Genomic DNA, 19,435 nt, shown 5'->3' on the forward strand with positions numbered 1-19,435 from the left:
TACTCTCCCATAACACTCAAAATGGTGGCAAATATTTGGGCCCATGGGAGGGTGGGAAAGTGGCAGCACTTCGGATCCCAAGTTTGATTTACATCTGGGTTTATAGTCTATCTGCTGGATTCCACTTTGCTCAAACCAGTCCGATGGTTTCTGGGCTCTTAAAGCATGCTGTAAAGCCTTATAAGCTGGGCCTTGTGTTACCTTCCTGAGCTCTCTTTCTCACTCCTCATTCTGATCCAGTCACATGGATCTTCCTGCTGTTCCTCAAACATGCCCAGCACACTCCTGCCTCAGGGCCCTGGTACTAGCTGTTTTCAAAGTCTGGAATGTTCTCTCCTCAGATAGCGACATGGCTAACTCCCTCCCTCTTTTGAAGACTCCAGTCAAATGTCAACTCATCAGTGAGGCCACTCACGGGCACCTTATTTAATATAGCAAATGCCTACTCTTACTCTAGGCTTCCCACTCCTTTTTGTTTTTCTCTACAGCACTTGTCAGCTAATCGAATATATACCTCACTTATTTATCCCATTTACCGTCTGTCTCCTCCAAGTGAATGTAAACTCCATGAGGGGCAGGGAGTCTTGTTTACTGTATATTCCCAGCATCTACAATAGTGTTTTGCACATAGCAAGACCTCGGTGAACATATGTTGAATACATGAATGAAGGAATGATTGGATGAACAGGGTACAGTGCAATCTCTTGAGCCCAGCCTACAGGCTTTCCACAGGCTCACCTGAGCTTTACTATCTGCTACCTCCTGACATGAAACCCATATTCTGGACATCGTGGGCTCCTGCTTCTCCCAACATTCTTTCCCATCTTTGTGCCTTTCTTCTTTCCTGCACTGTACCCTCCACTTGGAAGCCCTTTTGCATCCCTCTGACCTTTCCATATTCTCTGAGTAGGCTAAATTCCCACTTACTCTGGGAAACCATGCCATGCTAGGCAGCCTTCTTCTTCTCTTCTCATAGAATATTTTCTCTATCAACTAACTGGACAATGGAATACATTCTGCATCAGGATATAATTTATATTCTTCCGATGTTGTTGAAACTATGAATTTGTTTTTAACTTTTCAAACATTTCTATTTTGTTTCTCCAACTTTGGGAGCTTTCTGAGGAAAGGCCAGGTGTAAATGAGTAGAACTGCTCATGGAGAGAATCCCAGACCAGGGGCTCACCTCACCACCCTGAGACATGAGGGGATCAATACCTCAGCAACCTGCGACCCCTGTTGGTTCAGCAGTGTGCCTTGCCATGCCAGTTAGGAAATCTCCATCCTGCGGTGCCTTGCTCATAATAGGTGCTCGAAAAGTGTTAGTCAGTGGACTGATTGGTCTTATGTGATTGTTTTTTTCTTCATAATCTCTCTTCAGTGTTACTAAAGTTTATGTATATGTACTAATATTAATTGTTTTTTTTTAAAAAGAGACACGTAATCATGATTGTGGAGTCAGAATTAAAAACTTCATTTAATAATGATGAACAAGAAAGAATTAATTAAAATATATTAATTGTTGGTGATCGAACTATTTTATAGGACTTACCATGTTAATTGGACACACCAAAAAAATGGAGGTTACACACGTGAGGAGTCATTTTATATACTTGTTGCTCAGTTTATGAACAGCTTTGCCATGATATTTCCATGGGGAAATCTGAGTGAGTGAACAATAAATTTTAAAATGCTTAAGTCATGCAGAAGGGAGGCTGGAAGTCTCCATTACATGTATATCTTGCTACACTGCTTAGTTATTTTTTATTTTTATTTTTAATATGTTCATTTGTAAGTAAATACAATACAGGAGTACTGTACTTCTTAAAAAAGATCACGTGAATGAGAGTTCTGTATTTGATATGTAATGTCAACTAGGTCAATTAGATATACGACATGGCTATGATCCATCTAGCGACTAATATCCAAAACACTCCTTAACATTGCTTATGGAAGTACTTGAACATATTGGGCATTCAATCACTCTTTCTAGAATAATAAAGTCGAATTAAATGAGCTGGATATGTGATGCCTCTCTTTTCAAGTTAATTGTAGTGTGTCTGTATTTTTAAAAACCTATCTAATAGCTAACTTTTATAAACAGGTATTAATAGAGGCCTGGCATTAATTTGAAAGTCAACTTCAATGAAATTTTGGAGAGGAAGTAAATATTAAATCCTAAGTGTGAAGTAAGTAGAGGTGGCCCTTGCTCCAGGAAGTGGCTGTTCCTGGGAAGTTTTATGTCCCTTAAATTTTTACAAATGGAATCCTATTTATTATACATTAGAGGAGATAATTCTCAAAGGCCCCCATCATGAATCTTCTGTGTAGTGAACAAACAAGTTGGAATCTGTTTTTTGTTTTTTGATAGTGATGTCCAACTTTTAAAAATTAAAAATATCCACAGATGTAGGCTACTTAATTCCTAAAAATTTTCAGTAGCACCACTTTGAAAATTAGACATAGCATTTTTAAAAACTAGAGTGTGCTGCTACTCACATTTCAGATCTTCTGGAAGGCAAAATATTTATTAAGAGCACTGTTTCTCATCCCTCTCCAGTTCTGGGGTTGTATCCTTTTTTGATTTTGTGACATATGTTTCTCCTTCTAAAGCAGCTGTTATGAAAGCTTAATTAGTTTTTAATTAATGAGAGTTAATGTCATCCTGAAAATTGTGTGAATTTCCCATTTCATTGCAGAGTGTTTGAGACTTTTGAAATATTCTGTCAGTTCTGAGGTGGGAACCTATAGGGTTTCTCCAAAGGGAAACCAGGCCCTCATTCCTCCCAAAGGCTCGACAGCCACACCTGCAGCATGAGATAGGTAACGAAGTGTCCAAATAGCACACCCAGCTTTTTCCTCCACTCCGAGGAAATTCTAGGAAATGTGCAAAATTCGTCAAAAGGTGACATTTGGCCCTATCTTGTGTGTAATCACAAGTCAAGGAAGATCTTTCAGATGATGAAAAAAATTCTGAAATTTGAACAATTTTTGCTTTGTTACTAAGATTACATGGAAATAAAACAAATGAGGATGATTGAAACAAGGGAAGTTTGGAAAATTCAGGTGAGAAAACAAGGGACTGCTCCTTTAGTCTGTTTCTATCCCCCCAGGAGGATGAATTACTATGTGGTGTAATTGTTCTGTGCACCTGTGGAGTGGAGCTCTACACACGGAGCCAAACCATGAAGTTTCTACTCTTCTGGAACTGTGTGTGGGTTGGAGGCTGTTGTCCTGGTTTGGCATCCTGTAAAACCCTGCTGTCTATTCCTCAGGCTCATAGGTCACACTGTATCCTGTGCCTTAGATGACAGGAAAGGTGGCTCGGGATCTTAGCTGCACTATAAATAATAGTTTACGAAAGTAGCCTGAACAGGATTCACTGTGTAATCCCTTTGAAGCCCATGGCAACACTGAAGAGCCCTATCACAAGTGATTAGCCCTGTAGGGACCGAAAATGAGTTACTGTGGTCTGTATCATCTTGTCACGGACTTTTGCGGGTAGGAGTCAGTCCCTGGTACGCAGGTATTGATAAGGGGGGGGGTTAGTTAATAGTTTGCCTGTAGCTTATGGGAATTTTCACATTTCTAAAAAGTTGGCCTTGTGGTCTGGCATTTTGGGAAATCTCCAAGTCTTCTTTGTGGAGGCGATCTGAATCTAAGCCCACATTCTATTAGCCCATGAGAACCACCGGGATGGATTGGCCCAGTGAGTTGGAAGGGCCAAGGCCAAAGAGGACTGCACTGGCTTGGGGTGACCCGTTCTGCCTCCTCAGGAAGTGTGTAAGGTGGCGTCTGTATCTTGCATGTTGATGTAGGACAATCAAAGACTTGGGCATTAGACACACCCAGACCCATTTTTTAAGCATATATATTCATCTGCACCATGTGTAACTGCTTAGCGCAGTGCCTTTCACAAAACAGGTTTTGAGCGAACACTAATAGAATAAAGTAATCAAGAAATAAACAAATAATAGAATTAAATCTATCAAATATAACAAACTTTATTTCCTGATTTTTCGATGCTAGGTAAGTCGTTTTCACCCAAGGGAGCTCATATGCTACTTCGTGAGAGGGTTTTTACCACAATTTGTTGAAGTGATAACTAGGGCCATACTTGTTAGCCATTTATTAATATCTGATCAGAAAGATTGGAAATAGGATTTGTTTTTAGTAATAAAAACATTCTAGAAGGAGGTCAATTTTTCGTGAGAGCATTGTGTTTCGTCGGTTATCGTGAGATGTACACACAAGCATCAAACCTGTGTGTACCACTGTCGGAGATGTCAGGTCTGCCTTATCTACTCCACTGAAGAGTCCAGAACGTGTTTCTGCACTCCAAATTTCTGATTATAAAATACTAATAATTTGTAATCCAATCATGTGGCTTGGAAGGTATTATGTAGGTTAAGTGGATTGTCTCAGCTTTTTTTTTTTAATTGATGAAGCAAAGTACCATTCAGCAAAGTCTATTTTTTAAAGTATTTATTCAGTTGACAGCCAATCCCAAATTAAAAGAGATGGAAAATAACAGAATAACGAAAACAACAAATTGCCTGTGTGTAGCTTGATATGTATGAGGGAAGAAAGGAGGTCTTAGAATTTTCTAACGTGTGACTGAGCCAACGCCGGTGCATAAGTTCTGACGTGGTTGAAAGTGACAACCAGTTCTCTTAATGATTCACCAAAGGAAAAATTTCAACATCTGAGAAGAATAAAATTACATGGATATAAGGTATGTGTCTGGTTTCGAAATAGCACAGTTAGTGTAAGTGGTGCGAACCAGGCCAGCAATGGGCTAAGGGAAGTAACGCTAGAGAGAAGCCGGATCTGGCCTGAGGTCTGCCTCACGCTCTGACCTCGGGGAAGTAGCCTGAGGTGTTCACTTTCCCATCTGTGAAAGGAGCAGTTGATTCGGGGGCTCTACCTGGCCGCACACAGGAGGGAAGTTTCCTAGAAATTGGCAGCCTAGGCTTGGGGAGAGGACTGGGCGGAAGCCTTGTCCCTGAGCCTTCCCTGCATTTAAGCCCTTGAGGACCTGCGGATACGATTGAAGCATGGCAGAGTTAAATAGTAATAATTAAAAAGGACCCGGTTTTAAGTCTTAGACTGTCAAACATCTGGGCAAGTCACAGCTTCTTAGCATCTTATCTTCCCTTATTTGAAAAACCAGAGAGAGAGTCTAGGGTTCCTCATAGTTCCAACATTAAAAAAAGAAAAATCACTTTTAATAGAATTTTAGAGCAGCAAAGATTTTAATCTAATTAAATATGTTTTCAGATATATATTCACTGAGTGAGTTAAATGCTAGACAAAAGTATTGTTCAAATGAGGAAAATAACACTGTATTAGAAATAATCTTGAAGTCAATTAATTTTCAAATTAATAGATTCAACATGATGACTATTTCCCTAAAACCAAAACAATCATTAAGACATAAATTCTAAGTCCCTTTCTTCCTTTCTTTCTTTCTTTCTTTCTTTCTTTCTTTCTTTCTTTCTTTCTTTCTTTCTTTCTTTTTCTTTCTTTCTTTCTTCTTTTCTTTCTCCTTTCTTTCCTTCTTCCTTCCTTTCTTTGATGTAACAAACCGTCATCTTGCTATTCTTATAATGGTTGCGTTGTTTACATGAATTGGAATAACTCTCTCCCAAAAAAGTGCTCACAGAGACACAACAAATATAAATATATGTGAAGAAAACAAATATATTGTTGGTTCCAATTGTTTCAAATAGCAGAAAGGCAGTCTTTCATTGGTTTAAGACACACACAGTATTGTTTTTAGAGAGCCACTCATTTTGGCATAGTTCTTCTAGTAAAACTTCATGTGTTTTATGCTTTAATTGACTCAAGATAAATTTTTAGAAAAATTCAGTTCGGTCTGTGAGAGAGTAAGCATTGTCAAATTTCATAGTTAAGACTTCAATGGTATGAGCGCAAGTTTAGAAAACATTTTTATTAGACAAATTATTTAGACAAATTATACACAGAAAGCTCTGCCACTCATAACTGAGGCCTCCAAAAAGTGTTTTGTGTATTCGTATAATAGGCGATACATCAAAATAGGCCTATTTTAAATATTGTACATGGTTAACAGTTTGTTGATAGCTAAAATCACGGCAACATCTGGTATGTCCCTACATAGCTTGTTGTAAAGAATTTTTTTGTTTGTTTGTTTTAAAATCAGAGTTGTGAATGAGATCATGAATGTTACAAGGGAAAACAAGTCGTGCATGCACTTAGGTACTTGTTACCCTGGAAACAAAATGGTTTTTGCATGGTAAGAAAATTTTCTGCCTTACACAGTAGACAATATTTGAAGATTTAGTACAAAAACAGTGACAGTACAAGATGCTCCCCAGAACAGAATTAGCATCAAAATATAATATACCTTAAGAATATACCTTTTAATTTCTCCTAAAGCAAATCACATAGGTTGATTCCTATATCAATCCTAGCTACGGAATGAATTAGATTAAAATAAGAGTATGGCTGCGTGAAAACACAGGATAAGTTCTTGCTTCCTACTTACCACATTTTAATTTAAGGATTACAAACAAAGTTCATTCTCTATTTCTAACAGGTAAGAATGCTACTTGAAAAGGGTCGTGCACAAAGAGGCACTGTTTTTGCTGTCATCCTCCTACACACTTGGCACTAATGTAAAAAATACATAACTCCTCCAAACAGAACTGAATAAAAGGGGGGGGTTCAGTCGAGAGCCCAGTCTGGTCATTATATTTTCTTCTTTAGGATAATGTAGGACAGTAATTAAGGCCACATCAATATTTCTTGAGGGCTCCCACCTCTCCCCATCGACAGTTGTATCGATTGGCTTTCTGCTTTGGAAGAGAATTTATTAACCTTCAATGATCTACATTTAAACTCTTCTAGAGTTCTATGTGCTGCTGTGGACATTGTCCGGCTAATAGCATTTTCCATTTAGATAATTCATTAAAAGTAAAATGATTAAGGTTAGCTTTATACACCGCTGAAAAACAAACGCAAAACCTACTCAAAGGAGTTACATCTAGGAACAAATATTAAATCGCCCTGGATGTTTTTAATAACAAAAGTATAAAATATTCTCTGTTGGCAAACAATGCGAGTCAGAAGAACATTAAAGCAACCTGCCTTTTCTAACTGAAAAGACCCCCTGCCCTATACATAGTTTCTGTATACAATGCTTTGTTTTTTTTTTAAACTAAAGCTTTATTAAATGAATTGCAATAGCAATGGCCGCCCTTTAATATATATACACATTATATAGGTGCATATATATGTATATATAGATGAGATACTAATTTATTTAACACAACAGAGGCTTCTGCCAGATGATAAAGTTTACTGTACATAAGAAAAACTTTTAATACTGTACAATCACATAAAGGTCATATGCACTGTTGCAGTGCGAGAGTAGTTTTAACTGTAGTCTTGACTGGCATATTAATGGCTTTTTTGTAATCCTACAAAATTGCATTCTCATATTATGTGGCCTGAATGGTCTTGAAATTAGTTTATAAACACTGCAGGGGTTGCCTTTGGTCCACAGTTAAAGGACACTCAACAGCAGTGGAGCGTTGTATGGATGCAGCAGAAGAATGTAAAAAGACTGAAGTTATTGCAATTATATTTTTAAAAATAGAGAAATGTTACGTAAGAGGCCTTGATGTAAAATTAATCCTGCATATACTTTTAGTATACTCAGTGCACATTTCCTATACTTGAAGTACAGTATATGAAAAGCGGACTAATAGGATCCTAGTATACTATATTCTGGGGAAACAAGTTGAGTAATGAAAAAAAGTGGAGGGAAATGTACAGAAAGAGAGGGGAAAAAGAGAAAGAAATAGAAGAGAGAGAAGACGGAGAAGGTGGAGAGAAAGAACTATAATTGTTACTAATAATCCTGATTTTCTTTTTAATGTTACATCCGTGTTAGTCCCACAATATTACAGCTGCTCCTTGCAAAGGGAGTCCTACGAGAGAAACAGTGAAGAGATTTTGTTGGACGCTCATATGGAGGTGCCTCGGTCTGGATCATTACCCAGATTGAGCCCCAGGGTAGGAGTTGGTTGATAAGGAATAGATGACATTGTTTTTATAGGACTCCTGAAAAAGCCCCCATTAGGTGCCCTGTGCCTAAAAGGGCCAGTTCGGTGCTCAGGCACGTTGCCAAAAGCGAAACCGGAGGCAGCTTTAGCTGATAATGTGCGGCTAAGAGTCTGGATCTGCTCTGGGATAAAGGTTGTTGTGGTGATATGAGTGTTCCTGAAATCACTGATTTGCTCCAGTGCTTGTCGTGTTGGCAAAGTGTCAATGTCCAGAGGGGTCAAGTCAATTGACGAGGTGGAAAACTGTTTATGGGGGCTGTCGTCATCTGTGCACAAGCTATTTACACGTCTATGGAGGTGCTCCAGGTCAATTTCCTTGTCATCCTGGAGATGAAGAAAAAGAAGATAAGGTTCTCATCAGTACTAGCTTCCATGGTTAAAAAAAAAAAAAAAGTAGTTCAGCAAACATGATATGTAATTAACTGAACTTTGGGGTTTATTCATTTAACAAATATCTATTGAGCACCTAATATGAGCCAGGCATTGCGCTCGGTTCTGGGGGTACAAACATGACTCTGAGATAAGGTTATCTGTAATAAATATTTTTCTTGCACTAAAAGTTCTCTATATGTCACATGCAACTACAAAAATAGGGGAGCAGTAGTGGGCGATTGCTTTCTATGAGATCGGGGACAGACCCAGGCAAAGTTGTACAAATAAAAAGTACGGTTTTAACAACTCACTCCCCTTCCACACCTCTTCTTTCCACGTGCTTCCTCCTTTTTCAGGGTGTCTCCTTGCAAGTTGGATTTCTGTTCTTTTCTACTATTCTCCCCTAACCTTAACTTTGCATTCTTGGAGATAAGTGATACGGTATGCTAGCTCACACTAAAGTGTTAGTGACTGTTAAAGTGTTATTTCTCTTTAGGCCAGAGAGATGTGAGATTATTCAGAAAGAGAAACATTCAACACAAGAGAATCCATTTCTAACTGAGGAATGTCATACACTCAAGCTATTTAGTACCTGAATGAGGCAATATTGTGAGGTCAGTGACCCCTTCAAGTCATGACCTGCGAATGACAGGTTTGGTATTATAGGGCCAGGTTTATGCTAAACGGCTTCTAAATCAAACATGCTTTGAGCTGTGCTAGTGGAGTCTTAGTCAGAAGGTACTTAATAAAGGAAAAGGAAGGAAAATCTCAGATTTCTGGTATTGAAACCAATTCATCAATCCTTTAGGATTTTCACTTAAAGTGAGCATTAACACCCAACGTTTGAAAAATAAAACTGGCAAGAAAAAAAAATTGTCTCTTATCAGTCATATTTATAGCCAAGTTCAATAAATTAAATTCATGAGGATTTAAAAATACCTATTAATCATAAGAAGAGAACATATTTGTTCATAGCTCTGGATTAGCTGTCATGAGTTAGAATGGAGTATGTATTTTTTTCATTGTGCTATTATAGTGCTCCTCAGTGAAAAATATTTTGATGTGCATCACTGTTTTTCCTTTTCCTTTCTCGTTTCAAAATCCAATAAAAAATATCCATTAATGCAATATTATCACTGAGACGTTAGAGGGTTGAGAGATATAATTTTATGGTTCCCACAGCAACTATAATGTAAGTCATCCATCAACAGATATAATAATGCAAAAATTTAATATCATATATAGTAATTCAAAATATAAGGAGCTTGGGGAGTCCTTAATTTCCAGATTTTTGAGAATAGGAAATCTCAGCTATAATGTTGCATTACTGTGGTCTTTTGCATTGACTCAATGTCAATAGAGAAACCAGAAGCTTATTCCATAAAGAAAACACTACAATGAAGCCTGCTTAATTTTTAGTTCATACTCCACTAGTTTAGAATGTATGATCATTCGCATAGGTAGGAAGCTAAGTTTTATCTTTGGTAAGCCAAGCTTTTCCTTATAAGTGCTGCTGCTCAATTTTGCATATAAGGTGGTAGAAAGGAATTCTCAGATTACTTTAGAAGAAAATCTGTTTGAAAGAATATATTAACATGTAAAAATTCATATGAACGTGAGAAGTCATTTTTATTTGTGCATTAAAGCACATCTTCTCAGGATTTGCTCTAACCATCAGTTAGCCAAAGTCTAGTTACAGAAAGTTTAAAACTGTCCTTTGAAACTATCCAGCAGATCGAATCACGCAGCAAATTCAGGTCGTTTTCCATTTCAATTTGTGAAGCTTTAGTGAATGAATATGATTTCATTATTTAAAAAATGTTTCACCTTTTTGGTACAGTAGAAATAAGATAAAGTAATTGAGCAGTTTAACTTCGTAGTTTCTCTGCTAATTTGTAAATGCCATAATTTTTGATGAAAACAAGGCACATGCCACTTTCAAAGGGAGGATATGTGTAACTCTGCAATTGTTCTTTCAGATCTCTGAAAAAATTTTCATTTTATTTTATTAAAAATTTAACTCTAGATGATTCAACACTATGGATTTATTAAGTTTAGAGCCATCAAAGACCTAAAAACATACGATCCCTTCTATAGGTCTACAGACAGGTAGAGGGAAGGAGCCCCTGGGGGTGAAGAGACAAATTCTGATTATTTGTCTTGGGATCGTATTCGTTAGGCTGAATCTTAGAGATACAAGTAATTTACCTATAAGTTAAACAACTTATTGAAGTAAGATGACAAGCATCTTTGTGAACTGGTCAAGGGAATCACGGCCTTTAAGGAAATCACTGAATGAAGTCTGCCCTGAGATCTGGCAGAATCTTAAAGGCCTTGATGGCGCATGAAATGTTTAGTCTTTTCAAGCATTGCAAGCCTCTTCTTCATTTATCTGGGATGTCCTAGAATGGTAATTGGTATTGGCATTATCAATTTTTATATTTCATGAATAATTCATTTTCAATATTCAAAGAAAGAAGAAGCAAGGACCACCCCCATCCCATCATCCTCTTCCTGGCGATTACCCTCCCTGGAAAGACCGCCCGCTTGTTGGCTCAACTGAGCGCCGAAGCTCTGAACAAGTACCTCTTTTGATGGGACCCGGGAGCCTTTCCTCCTGTTCCACCAGGTCTCCAGCATGGCTATAAAGCAGGAGAGGACAATTCCAGCCGCCAGGATGCAAAAGACTCCTGCAAAGCTCTTTATGTCCAGGGCACCTCCTTTCTGCTTTGTGTCCACTGAGGAGTACAGGTCACACTGGCCGTTCTTGGGCCACCATTTGTGCTTCAGGATGTCCATGTCACCATTCTGCTGAAGCTCCAGGATCCTTGGGGTAAAGAACACGGCCATGTGTTAGTGCAGACATCGTTATTGCTTCGGTCCACGACACATCCATTTATAATCCCACCGCTAGAGGATGGTGGCTGTCAAGGGCGAATGAACGTATAGATTAGCCTGCAGATGGAATGCCGGGGCACCAAAAACATTATTGCTTTGATTTTATAGACAGAGTTGTGCCACTGGCTTTCCTCTCCCCCTTCTGTACCCTCTCTTGCTCCCCCCTTCCTTCTTTTTTTTTTTGATTTTATTCTATAATTCTTAATATCTGCCCCCCCCCGCTTTGTTGCAATGTTTTTACAATTACATTTCAGAGGCACTGTTTTTATGTGGTTTCAAGCTGCTGCAATTCTGTGTTCCTTCCCTCCGTGTGGAATGACGCTCTGGATCTTAATGCTTTTATGAAGAACGTTTTGCCGCTTAGAGCAAGATGCTGGCATAATGTCGCCCAGCATATGCTACACGCAAAGAAATTCAATTAAAAAGTCTTCTATTATTTAACACAGTGTGGGAGAAAGCCCTGGGACAAGTTTGAAGTTGATAAAATACATCATTTTTGGTTTTTCACACAACTGATGTAGTTTGCCTTTTAATGCCAGAGGGGAAAATAATCTTACCTTGGAGAACAAGAAGGAAAGTTGACCAGAGGCTTTTATAAGTAGTTAAATTCAAATAAGAAATACCCTTCTCCGTCTTCTGTTTTTCCCTGAGTCTGTGGCTAGCCGCAAAGCTGCAGCTTTTAAGTGTGATTTGTCACAGAGGTTTTATTCTCATTTCCAAATACTCTTTAGGGTTTACCTGAAACCCGTCTACCTCTGGCCCTCCCTCAGGTGCCCCCCCCCCCCACAGGGCGAGAATGGTCAGGGCCAAGGTCATGAGCTTGTGCAGGGAGTGTGCAGTCCTCAGGGATCCTTAGGATTTCCCACCCAATAGCTCAGAGATCTCCTCCAGGACCGGGGGAAACTTGTCCCACACATTTCCTCCCAAGGGCAGATCTCACAGCCACAAGGGCGTCGCAGGTGTGTAGAGTGGTGTTTAGAGAGTGTAGACTGAGTTCAGATGTATAAGCCCACCTTTGTGTGGGCAATCCTTCACTGTGCAGGACAGAGCTTGGCGGGGGAAGAGCGGGGGGCCAGGGACCGACTTCCTGGGCCTCCAGGTCAGTGCAATACTCCAGGCTAGGCTCAAATTCGAAACTCAAACCTGACCTCCTACCGGCATGAAGGTATATTTGTCGAGGTAAGAGGATAGAACATATTTTATCTGAGAGTTTTTAGCTTGACTTAGAATTTTCACATAGTTATCCTAAGGGTATGTGGACCTTTCTACACTTGCCTAGGTCTTGGGTTACTCGGGGAGAGACTGCTTAAAACTTTAGAGAGAATGATGTCTGTTTGGAAGGAGTAAGTACACTTTTGGTGAGGGTTACCTTTTTACCTGCTTCATGTCATCCCCGTGTTGGCAGGATTGAGCTAAAAGGGGTCAACATTCGACCGTGAGTCACACCGGAGTCAGACCAGCCCTAAGGGCCGTGAGGGAGAGTTGGTCTTATCATTCACCTTTGGCTATTCCCACAGCCTCACCCCCAGCGCCCCCAGCTGACGCCCCAGGATGGACATTGTACTGGAGCTTTCCTTATTAGTTGGACTTCTCCTTTCTTATGTTACTGACCTGTCTAAAGCTCTGTTGCTTCAGAGCGTTGCTCAAGGCGAGCAATTAATTTGATTAATTGAATTTACCAAGGTGATTATGAATATTGGTGGATTACATCACCCTTATTTCTGCCTCTTCTCAAAGTTATTTGTATTTCCAGAATTTCTAGAAGTGTGTTCCATGGGACACTAGTACCTAGAAGATCTTCTGCAGGAAAAGGGCTCTGTGGTCATTAAGTTTGAGAAACACCCTCTCAGAAATTTACAAAGAAGTCAGTGTATTACAGGCTCTAAGAAGACCTGCAGAAAAGAAAACTTGTATGATTTTGTTTAATTCAGTATTTCCCAAAGTTATCTAACTTTCCTTCTTATTTCCTCATTTTTTTCTCCCCCAATAATATACAGTAATAATTTATAGAGCTGGAGTTTTGAGGAACACACTTGAGAAATAGTGCCTCCATGGGGCGCCTGGCTGGCTCAGTCAGTAGAGCATGCGATTCTTGATCTCAGGGTTGTGAGTTCGAGCCGCACACTGGGCATAGAGATTACTAAGTACATACAGAAATAGGGCCTCCATCTGAAGGAATGACTACTTGTGGAAACCGGCAGCACTGTGTTAGGTATTACACACATCTGTAATCTTTAATCCCAGCATCAAAGTTGCTTGTTTGTTCTATCTGCAAATATATTCAAATCGTGTTGGCAAACCCATTAGCTATTTGCCTACCTAAAGGCACTGGGTAACCAGAACACCACTGAATAACTTGAAGGGAAAATTTAGTCATCTCCAAAAAAATAATATCTTGGGGGGCCCGGGTGGCTCAGTCGGTTAAGCGTCTGCCTCCCGCTCAGATCATGATCCAAGAGTCCTGGGATCAAGTCCCACATTGGGCTCCCTGCTTAGCGGAGAGTCTGCTTCTCCCTCTGCTCGAGCTCTTTCTCGCTTTCTCTCTCAAATAAGTAAATAAAATCTTTAAAAAGATAGTATCCTTAAATTCGAGATTATAGGTATTTGTAGAAATCAAAGGAAACTACAGCAGCATCTGCTTAATGAGGACATATCCAGGCACAAAATGAGCACCCACGTTTCCCGGCCTGCCTCCTGCTCCCCCACACTCTGTTGGTCAATGTCTATAGAAGTGGAAGAGTTTCCCTTCACAGCACTTATCATCATTTATAACACTTTGTGGGTCCTCGATTAATGTCTGTTCCCCTTTCTGGAATGTGTACTCACCACCTTCCATACTGCCCAATGCAGAGAGGCAAGTATATATTGACTGAATACGCTCAACATGGTTTTTGGCAAATGGACGCTGCTCTCAGATTCTACTTTTTCTGGTCACTGATGCAACTTATTTCATTCCCTCCTATTCAGTTATCCGTTCAATAAATATTTAAAAGTGGTCTCATGCCAGGTATTTCTTTGGGGACAAAATTTATGTTAAACCACAACTGCACATTCAGCCAAAATGGCCTGAGCAACACAGTGATACTGTTTCTTTTTAATGCCCTCAGTTCATGTTAATTTATTCTTTCATTCATTCACATGTTCATTCAGGAACGAATTGATTGCCTACTCTTTCTCCTCGGTGGTATCCCATATCACAACGTGTCCTTGTCATCCTACACCTGAAAATGACTTGGTTTTCAAAATGATCATTGAAGTCTACACACATACTCTATGACACCCATTTTGATGCTAATAGGAGTAAAGGACCTTAAATCCAAAGAATTTGTTTAATTGTAGAACTTTTAGTTTCAGCAAGCTGGGGGCTAGGAGTTACCGTGGGAGAAGAGTGAGCAGACTTCTCTACTGGCCTTCACACCACAAAGATGCCTTTATGTACGGTCAATCTCAGAAAGCACAGATAACGGAGGCATTTCACGGACACCCCATTTTGGGGGACAGACAGGACAACTAGATCTTAGGATCCCTCAGTTAAGCTCTAAGTAGCCTACAACAGATGCTAGGAATACAGGGTTTTGGAACAGAAGTGCTGGAAGGAATGAAAGTATTTTCTAAGCTCAGAGTTCTGCCATAAATTTTTGCTGCAGAATCTAATGCTCCTGGAAATTCCATGAGAAAAGTGTCATTTTACCCTCTTTTTTGTTATTTAACAAAAACCTGTTTAAGTATTAGATAAAGAAATCTTGGCAAAATCTAATGCACTGCCTTGAAGACAAATTGGATGAGCCCTTATATAACAACTGAGGGGATATATATATATGTGTGTGTATTTTTATATATTTCAAATGTCCAAAAGCACTGGCATCTTTAAACGAAACTCGAATCATACCTAAAGGAAAGTTTTGCATTTTGATTATGAGCAGCACTGATGTGTGTGTGTGTGTGTGTGTGTGTGTGTGTGTGTGTGTGTGTGTGTAACATTGCAAGAATCAAGTTGCACAGTTCTTAAGGTGTGCAGATTTTTAGTTCCACGGAATGATTGTTTTTGCTGTATTTGCAATTTCCACAAGATGGCAGTCTTTGCTCACAGAGAGCAATGTACTCCTGCCATTACAGAGAACTGGTGGCTTTGAAAGGTGTGAAGCATAAACTTCTTGGTGCTGTAAACACATAAACTATTAAAAAGAAAGTTGGACACTAGGCCATGATGAACAATTAGATGAGTGAAATCTCTTCTTGGAGTGTTGTCAGAAAAATTCCCGCCATTTTGACTCCAGAGTGATGAGAGTAATACTTCGCGATTTTGAGAGTCATCATGGTGAAAATTCATGAAGCCATATAAACAAAAGCACCTCGCTCGTTACTTGGCACTTAGCAGGCTATGCCAACTCAAAAGCTAGAATTATTATAATCAGCATGTGTGACAACCATTCTCTCTTTGGACCTGTTCTGGTACGTTCTTCTTAATGGAGAGTTATATTCCCAGATGAATCAGTGACTGATTGATTCACTGACAAGAACATTGCATTTCCTTTTTCTGTCCAAAAGTATTAAAAGATTTGTCATCCCATTGAACAGAAAAACCTTAGCAGTCCATAAAACCTAGCTTCAACTTGAAAATGGCTAATAGATCAATTCTGCATGCATTGAATTCTTTATTGATATAAATGAGCAAATTTCAGGGGAAGTGAGTAGCGAAGCAGAAGATCCTTCTTTCATATTCAAATAAAAATACTCAACAAGACTGAGGTGTTCATCTTGAAAAGCTTTTTACTTACTTTAAAGATAAGACAGCCTCATTTGTGTTGCACTCATTACTGATCACTCACCATTCTTAACCACTGCTTTGGAAATTGATTTTCAAATTAATTTATTTATAACAAACCAGGTTGCTGAAAGATGAATGCAAATTTCTGATGCCACATAGGTAACTTTGATTTGTCTTTGAATACTACAGCAGTCTATGGATTCTTTTCTAATTTTCTTACCCATAGGTAAATCCCAGCTGAGCTGTAAAAACAATACTGGTTAACTGAAGAAAAGGACACCTGACTTTTTAGTTGTTTCTCCTGGAACAACTCGAGAGGTAATCAGAGAGTTTTAAAACTTAAGTACAGGAATTTTTGTTTTCAGGCCATGTATGCAGGAGCTCCTATGACTCTTCTTGCAATGGGAATTTTCTCCCCACATTCATAGAACCATCAACTACTAGAATGGAAATGATAGAAGACATCAATTCTCTCCAGTCCCGCTCCACTCATTCTTTGGAGAAGAAACGGAACCATATAGGACAATAATTCCCCCCAATTGTGACATTCAATACACAAAAAATAATTTATATAGCACATTGGGGTAGCCTGAGATGAAAGTCGGGCTCCAGCCACCCCAGGCATTGCCTTGGCTGTTTTGAGGGCTGAAGGGATCAATATTTTAGCAATATTCTAGTACCTAATCTAAGATACATCTGTTGGGAAGCCCTGTTGTAGAGACGAGATGACTTTTTCAGTGACTAACAGTAAATTGTCGAGTTAGGGCTAGAATTCAGTTCTGTCTTTCAGCACATTTCTCTGTTACCCTACACAGCCTCTAATATGTAACTATTTAGAGAAGAGCTCTTTTAGTTTCAGAGATTTGTTAGACCCTGAGTAAAATTGTCATCAATAGGTTTCTTCTAAACCAAACAATGTAATTGTAGAGTGATTGCAAATTTATTCATACTACAATTTGGGTGTGCAAAGAAAATATACTTTTTTCCATAACTTAATTGATCTTTCTCAGGAGGACTAGGCCTGCTGAGCAGTGGGATCAAAACTAAAATTAGCTCAATATGATTTAAAATTTAATCTGATCTAATAATTTAACATGTCTCTAGCTTTTAGCTCAAGAATTAATCTTTCCTATTCCTCTCCCTTTCCTTGCTTTTTTCCAAGATGGCATCAGAACTCATAAGGGATGACATTATACCCCCTACGTCGGAGGGAGGGAGCTGCTGTTTTCTTGCTGGTTCTTGAATTGGCTCTGGCAGCTCTCCTGTTATGTGTGATGGGCCTGGGTTCAGCCTTTAGATATAAACGGGTGACTATTGCTGAAGTGGACAGACTCCGGTGGCTTAAGTCCACTGACGTTGGCTAATGTCTTTCTCGGCTCCCTTAGGGCTTGTGGGCTCCTCTCTGCTGACCTCTGGGGGCACTGTACGCCTTTCTCAGCTTCTGCCATTTTCTTCGTCCAGCCCCTGACTATTCCTGAGGCTTCAGGTACGACCATGGTGTCACCTTGTCACTCACCGCAGAGGGCTCCAAAAGTGGTCCATGTGCTCTAACTCAGCCTTCACACCACAGGGGAGCCCCAGAGGCCTGGGAATAAAGATTGAGCCCTTGCTTTTTCCTGATTGTGAAGCTCTGGCTTCTCACCATCCGAGGTCTTCTCTGCTGGTACAGAGCCTGGTATCTCCGCAGAACTCCCCTCAGAGACGTTAATGGGAAGTATCATGGCCTCTACCCTGGGTGTGCATTCCAGTCTAGCTAATACCCCTTCACCTGCCCATCTCCCACCCCCTGCCCCCTGATGGAAGCCTCTGGCCAGAAGAGGCACAGCTTTCCTTTTCTCTCCTCGATATCCCTCCTCCACCCAGGGCCTTCAAACTTCTTGGTCTGTCATAGTGGAAGGGAATTTTAGCTACTTAATGACAGAAACGCTATGGTCCGAGACCTCCAGGCAGTTCCTCAATCTGGAAATCCTGAGGCAGCTTTGCACTGGAGATTGGTGAGGATGAAAAACATCGTTTTCATATCTCAAAAACATTTATCTGATCTATTACATGCTTATGATATATGTAACCCAAATTAAAAAGGTATTTAGGTTGGAGTCCCATTACTTATTAATGTGTAACATCACTTAACACTGAGAAGGAAATTTGGGAATAACTGAAAAAAAGTATTTTTGACACACTGAGTGGATCTATTTTGGCCCAGAATACCCACATTATTAAATTCATTTGCTGGCTTCTCACAAAAATTTCCTCTTCATGGTTACTGAGAAAGAATTAGTAATAGCATGCAGACAATTTTCAGAAAAATGTCAGCTCAATAGGTTGTTCATTCATTCATCATTTCTTTCATTCTGGGCTTGGGAAATGTAGGTAAACTTGGATTGAGGCAAAAGCACTTATCAAAGGTTCAGATTCAGCATTCAATTAAGTGCAGCGGTGCACTGACTGGCATATCTGATATCGGTACTCCGACATCAGAGTTGTAAAAACAAATTCTATCAACTTGCTATGAATCAGGTATCAGTGGCTTTTCTTTTCTCAAGCAAAATATCTTAATGATCAGTTAGCATTAGATACAATACATATTTATCAATAACATATAATACCTCAGTAATACCAAATAACCTGAGATAGACTATTAGAAGCTATTTCGTTTGTTGAAATTGGACTTTTTTTTTTTAAAAGATTTTATTTATTTATATGACAGAGATAGAGACAGCCAGCGAGAGAGGGAACACAAGCAGGGGGAGTGGGAGAGGAAGAAGCAGGCTCCTAGCGGAGGAGCCTGATGTGGGGCTCGATCCCAGAACTCCGGGATCACTCCCTAAGCCGAAGGCAGACGCTTAACAACTGACCTACCCAGGTGCCCCTGAAATTGGACTTTTAACTAATTCTTCCAGTTGGTTGAGCCAGATGCCCATTGTTTCAATACAGTCTGCTAAGACTACCTAAGATCTCACAGGGATGAATATGGCATTCCAAATAAGTTTATGAATACCACTCTTTAGGCCAGAGGTTAACGGACATTTTTGTTAAGGCCCTGACAGTTAATATTTTAGACTTTACAGAATGTAAGATTTCTGCAGCAGCTTGTCAACTGTGCCTTTCTAGTTACAAAAGCAGGTCCGAGCCACATTTGGCCTGCTGGCTCGAGCTGCTGGCCTGCTGCAGAGCCCAGAGCAAACACCTCTGTGAACTCAGCAAGTTTTCCAGTTCGCTGACAAAGATATTGAAGTTCAAAGGGCTTAAATGACTTGGCCAAAGTTACATCATTAGAAAGCATCGG

The 19,435-nt window shown here is 39.6% G+C and overlaps 1 protein-coding gene across 2 annotated transcripts in view; it reads right to left on the reverse strand.

Moving 5' to 3' along the window:
* Window positions 1-5,431: 5,431 nt before the first annotated feature.
* GRID2 (glutamate ionotropic receptor delta type subunit 2) overlaps window positions 5,432-19,435 on the reverse strand; it is a 1,348,780-nt gene continuing 1,334,776 nt past the window's right edge. For both annotated transcript variants that reach the window (XM_087863984.1, XM_045791965.2), the window contains exons 15-16: window positions 11,070-11,310; window positions 5,432-8,435 (exon numbers count right to left, since the gene is read on the reverse strand). In XM_087863984.1, the coding sequence (XP_087720110.1) occupies window positions 8,013-8,435; window positions 11,070-11,310 (664 nt within the window). In that variant the 3' untranslated portion in view covers window positions 5,432-8,012. The remainder of the gene's footprint in view (window positions 8,436-11,069; window positions 11,311-19,435) is intronic.

This window comes from Ursus americanus, chromosome 8 (assembly GCF_024610735.1).
Source record: "Ursus americanus isolate L20-20 chromosome 8, mUrsAme1.1.p, whole genome shotgun sequence".
In the NCBI taxonomy this organism is placed as follows: domain Eukaryota; kingdom Metazoa; phylum Chordata; class Mammalia; order Carnivora; family Ursidae; genus Ursus; species Ursus americanus.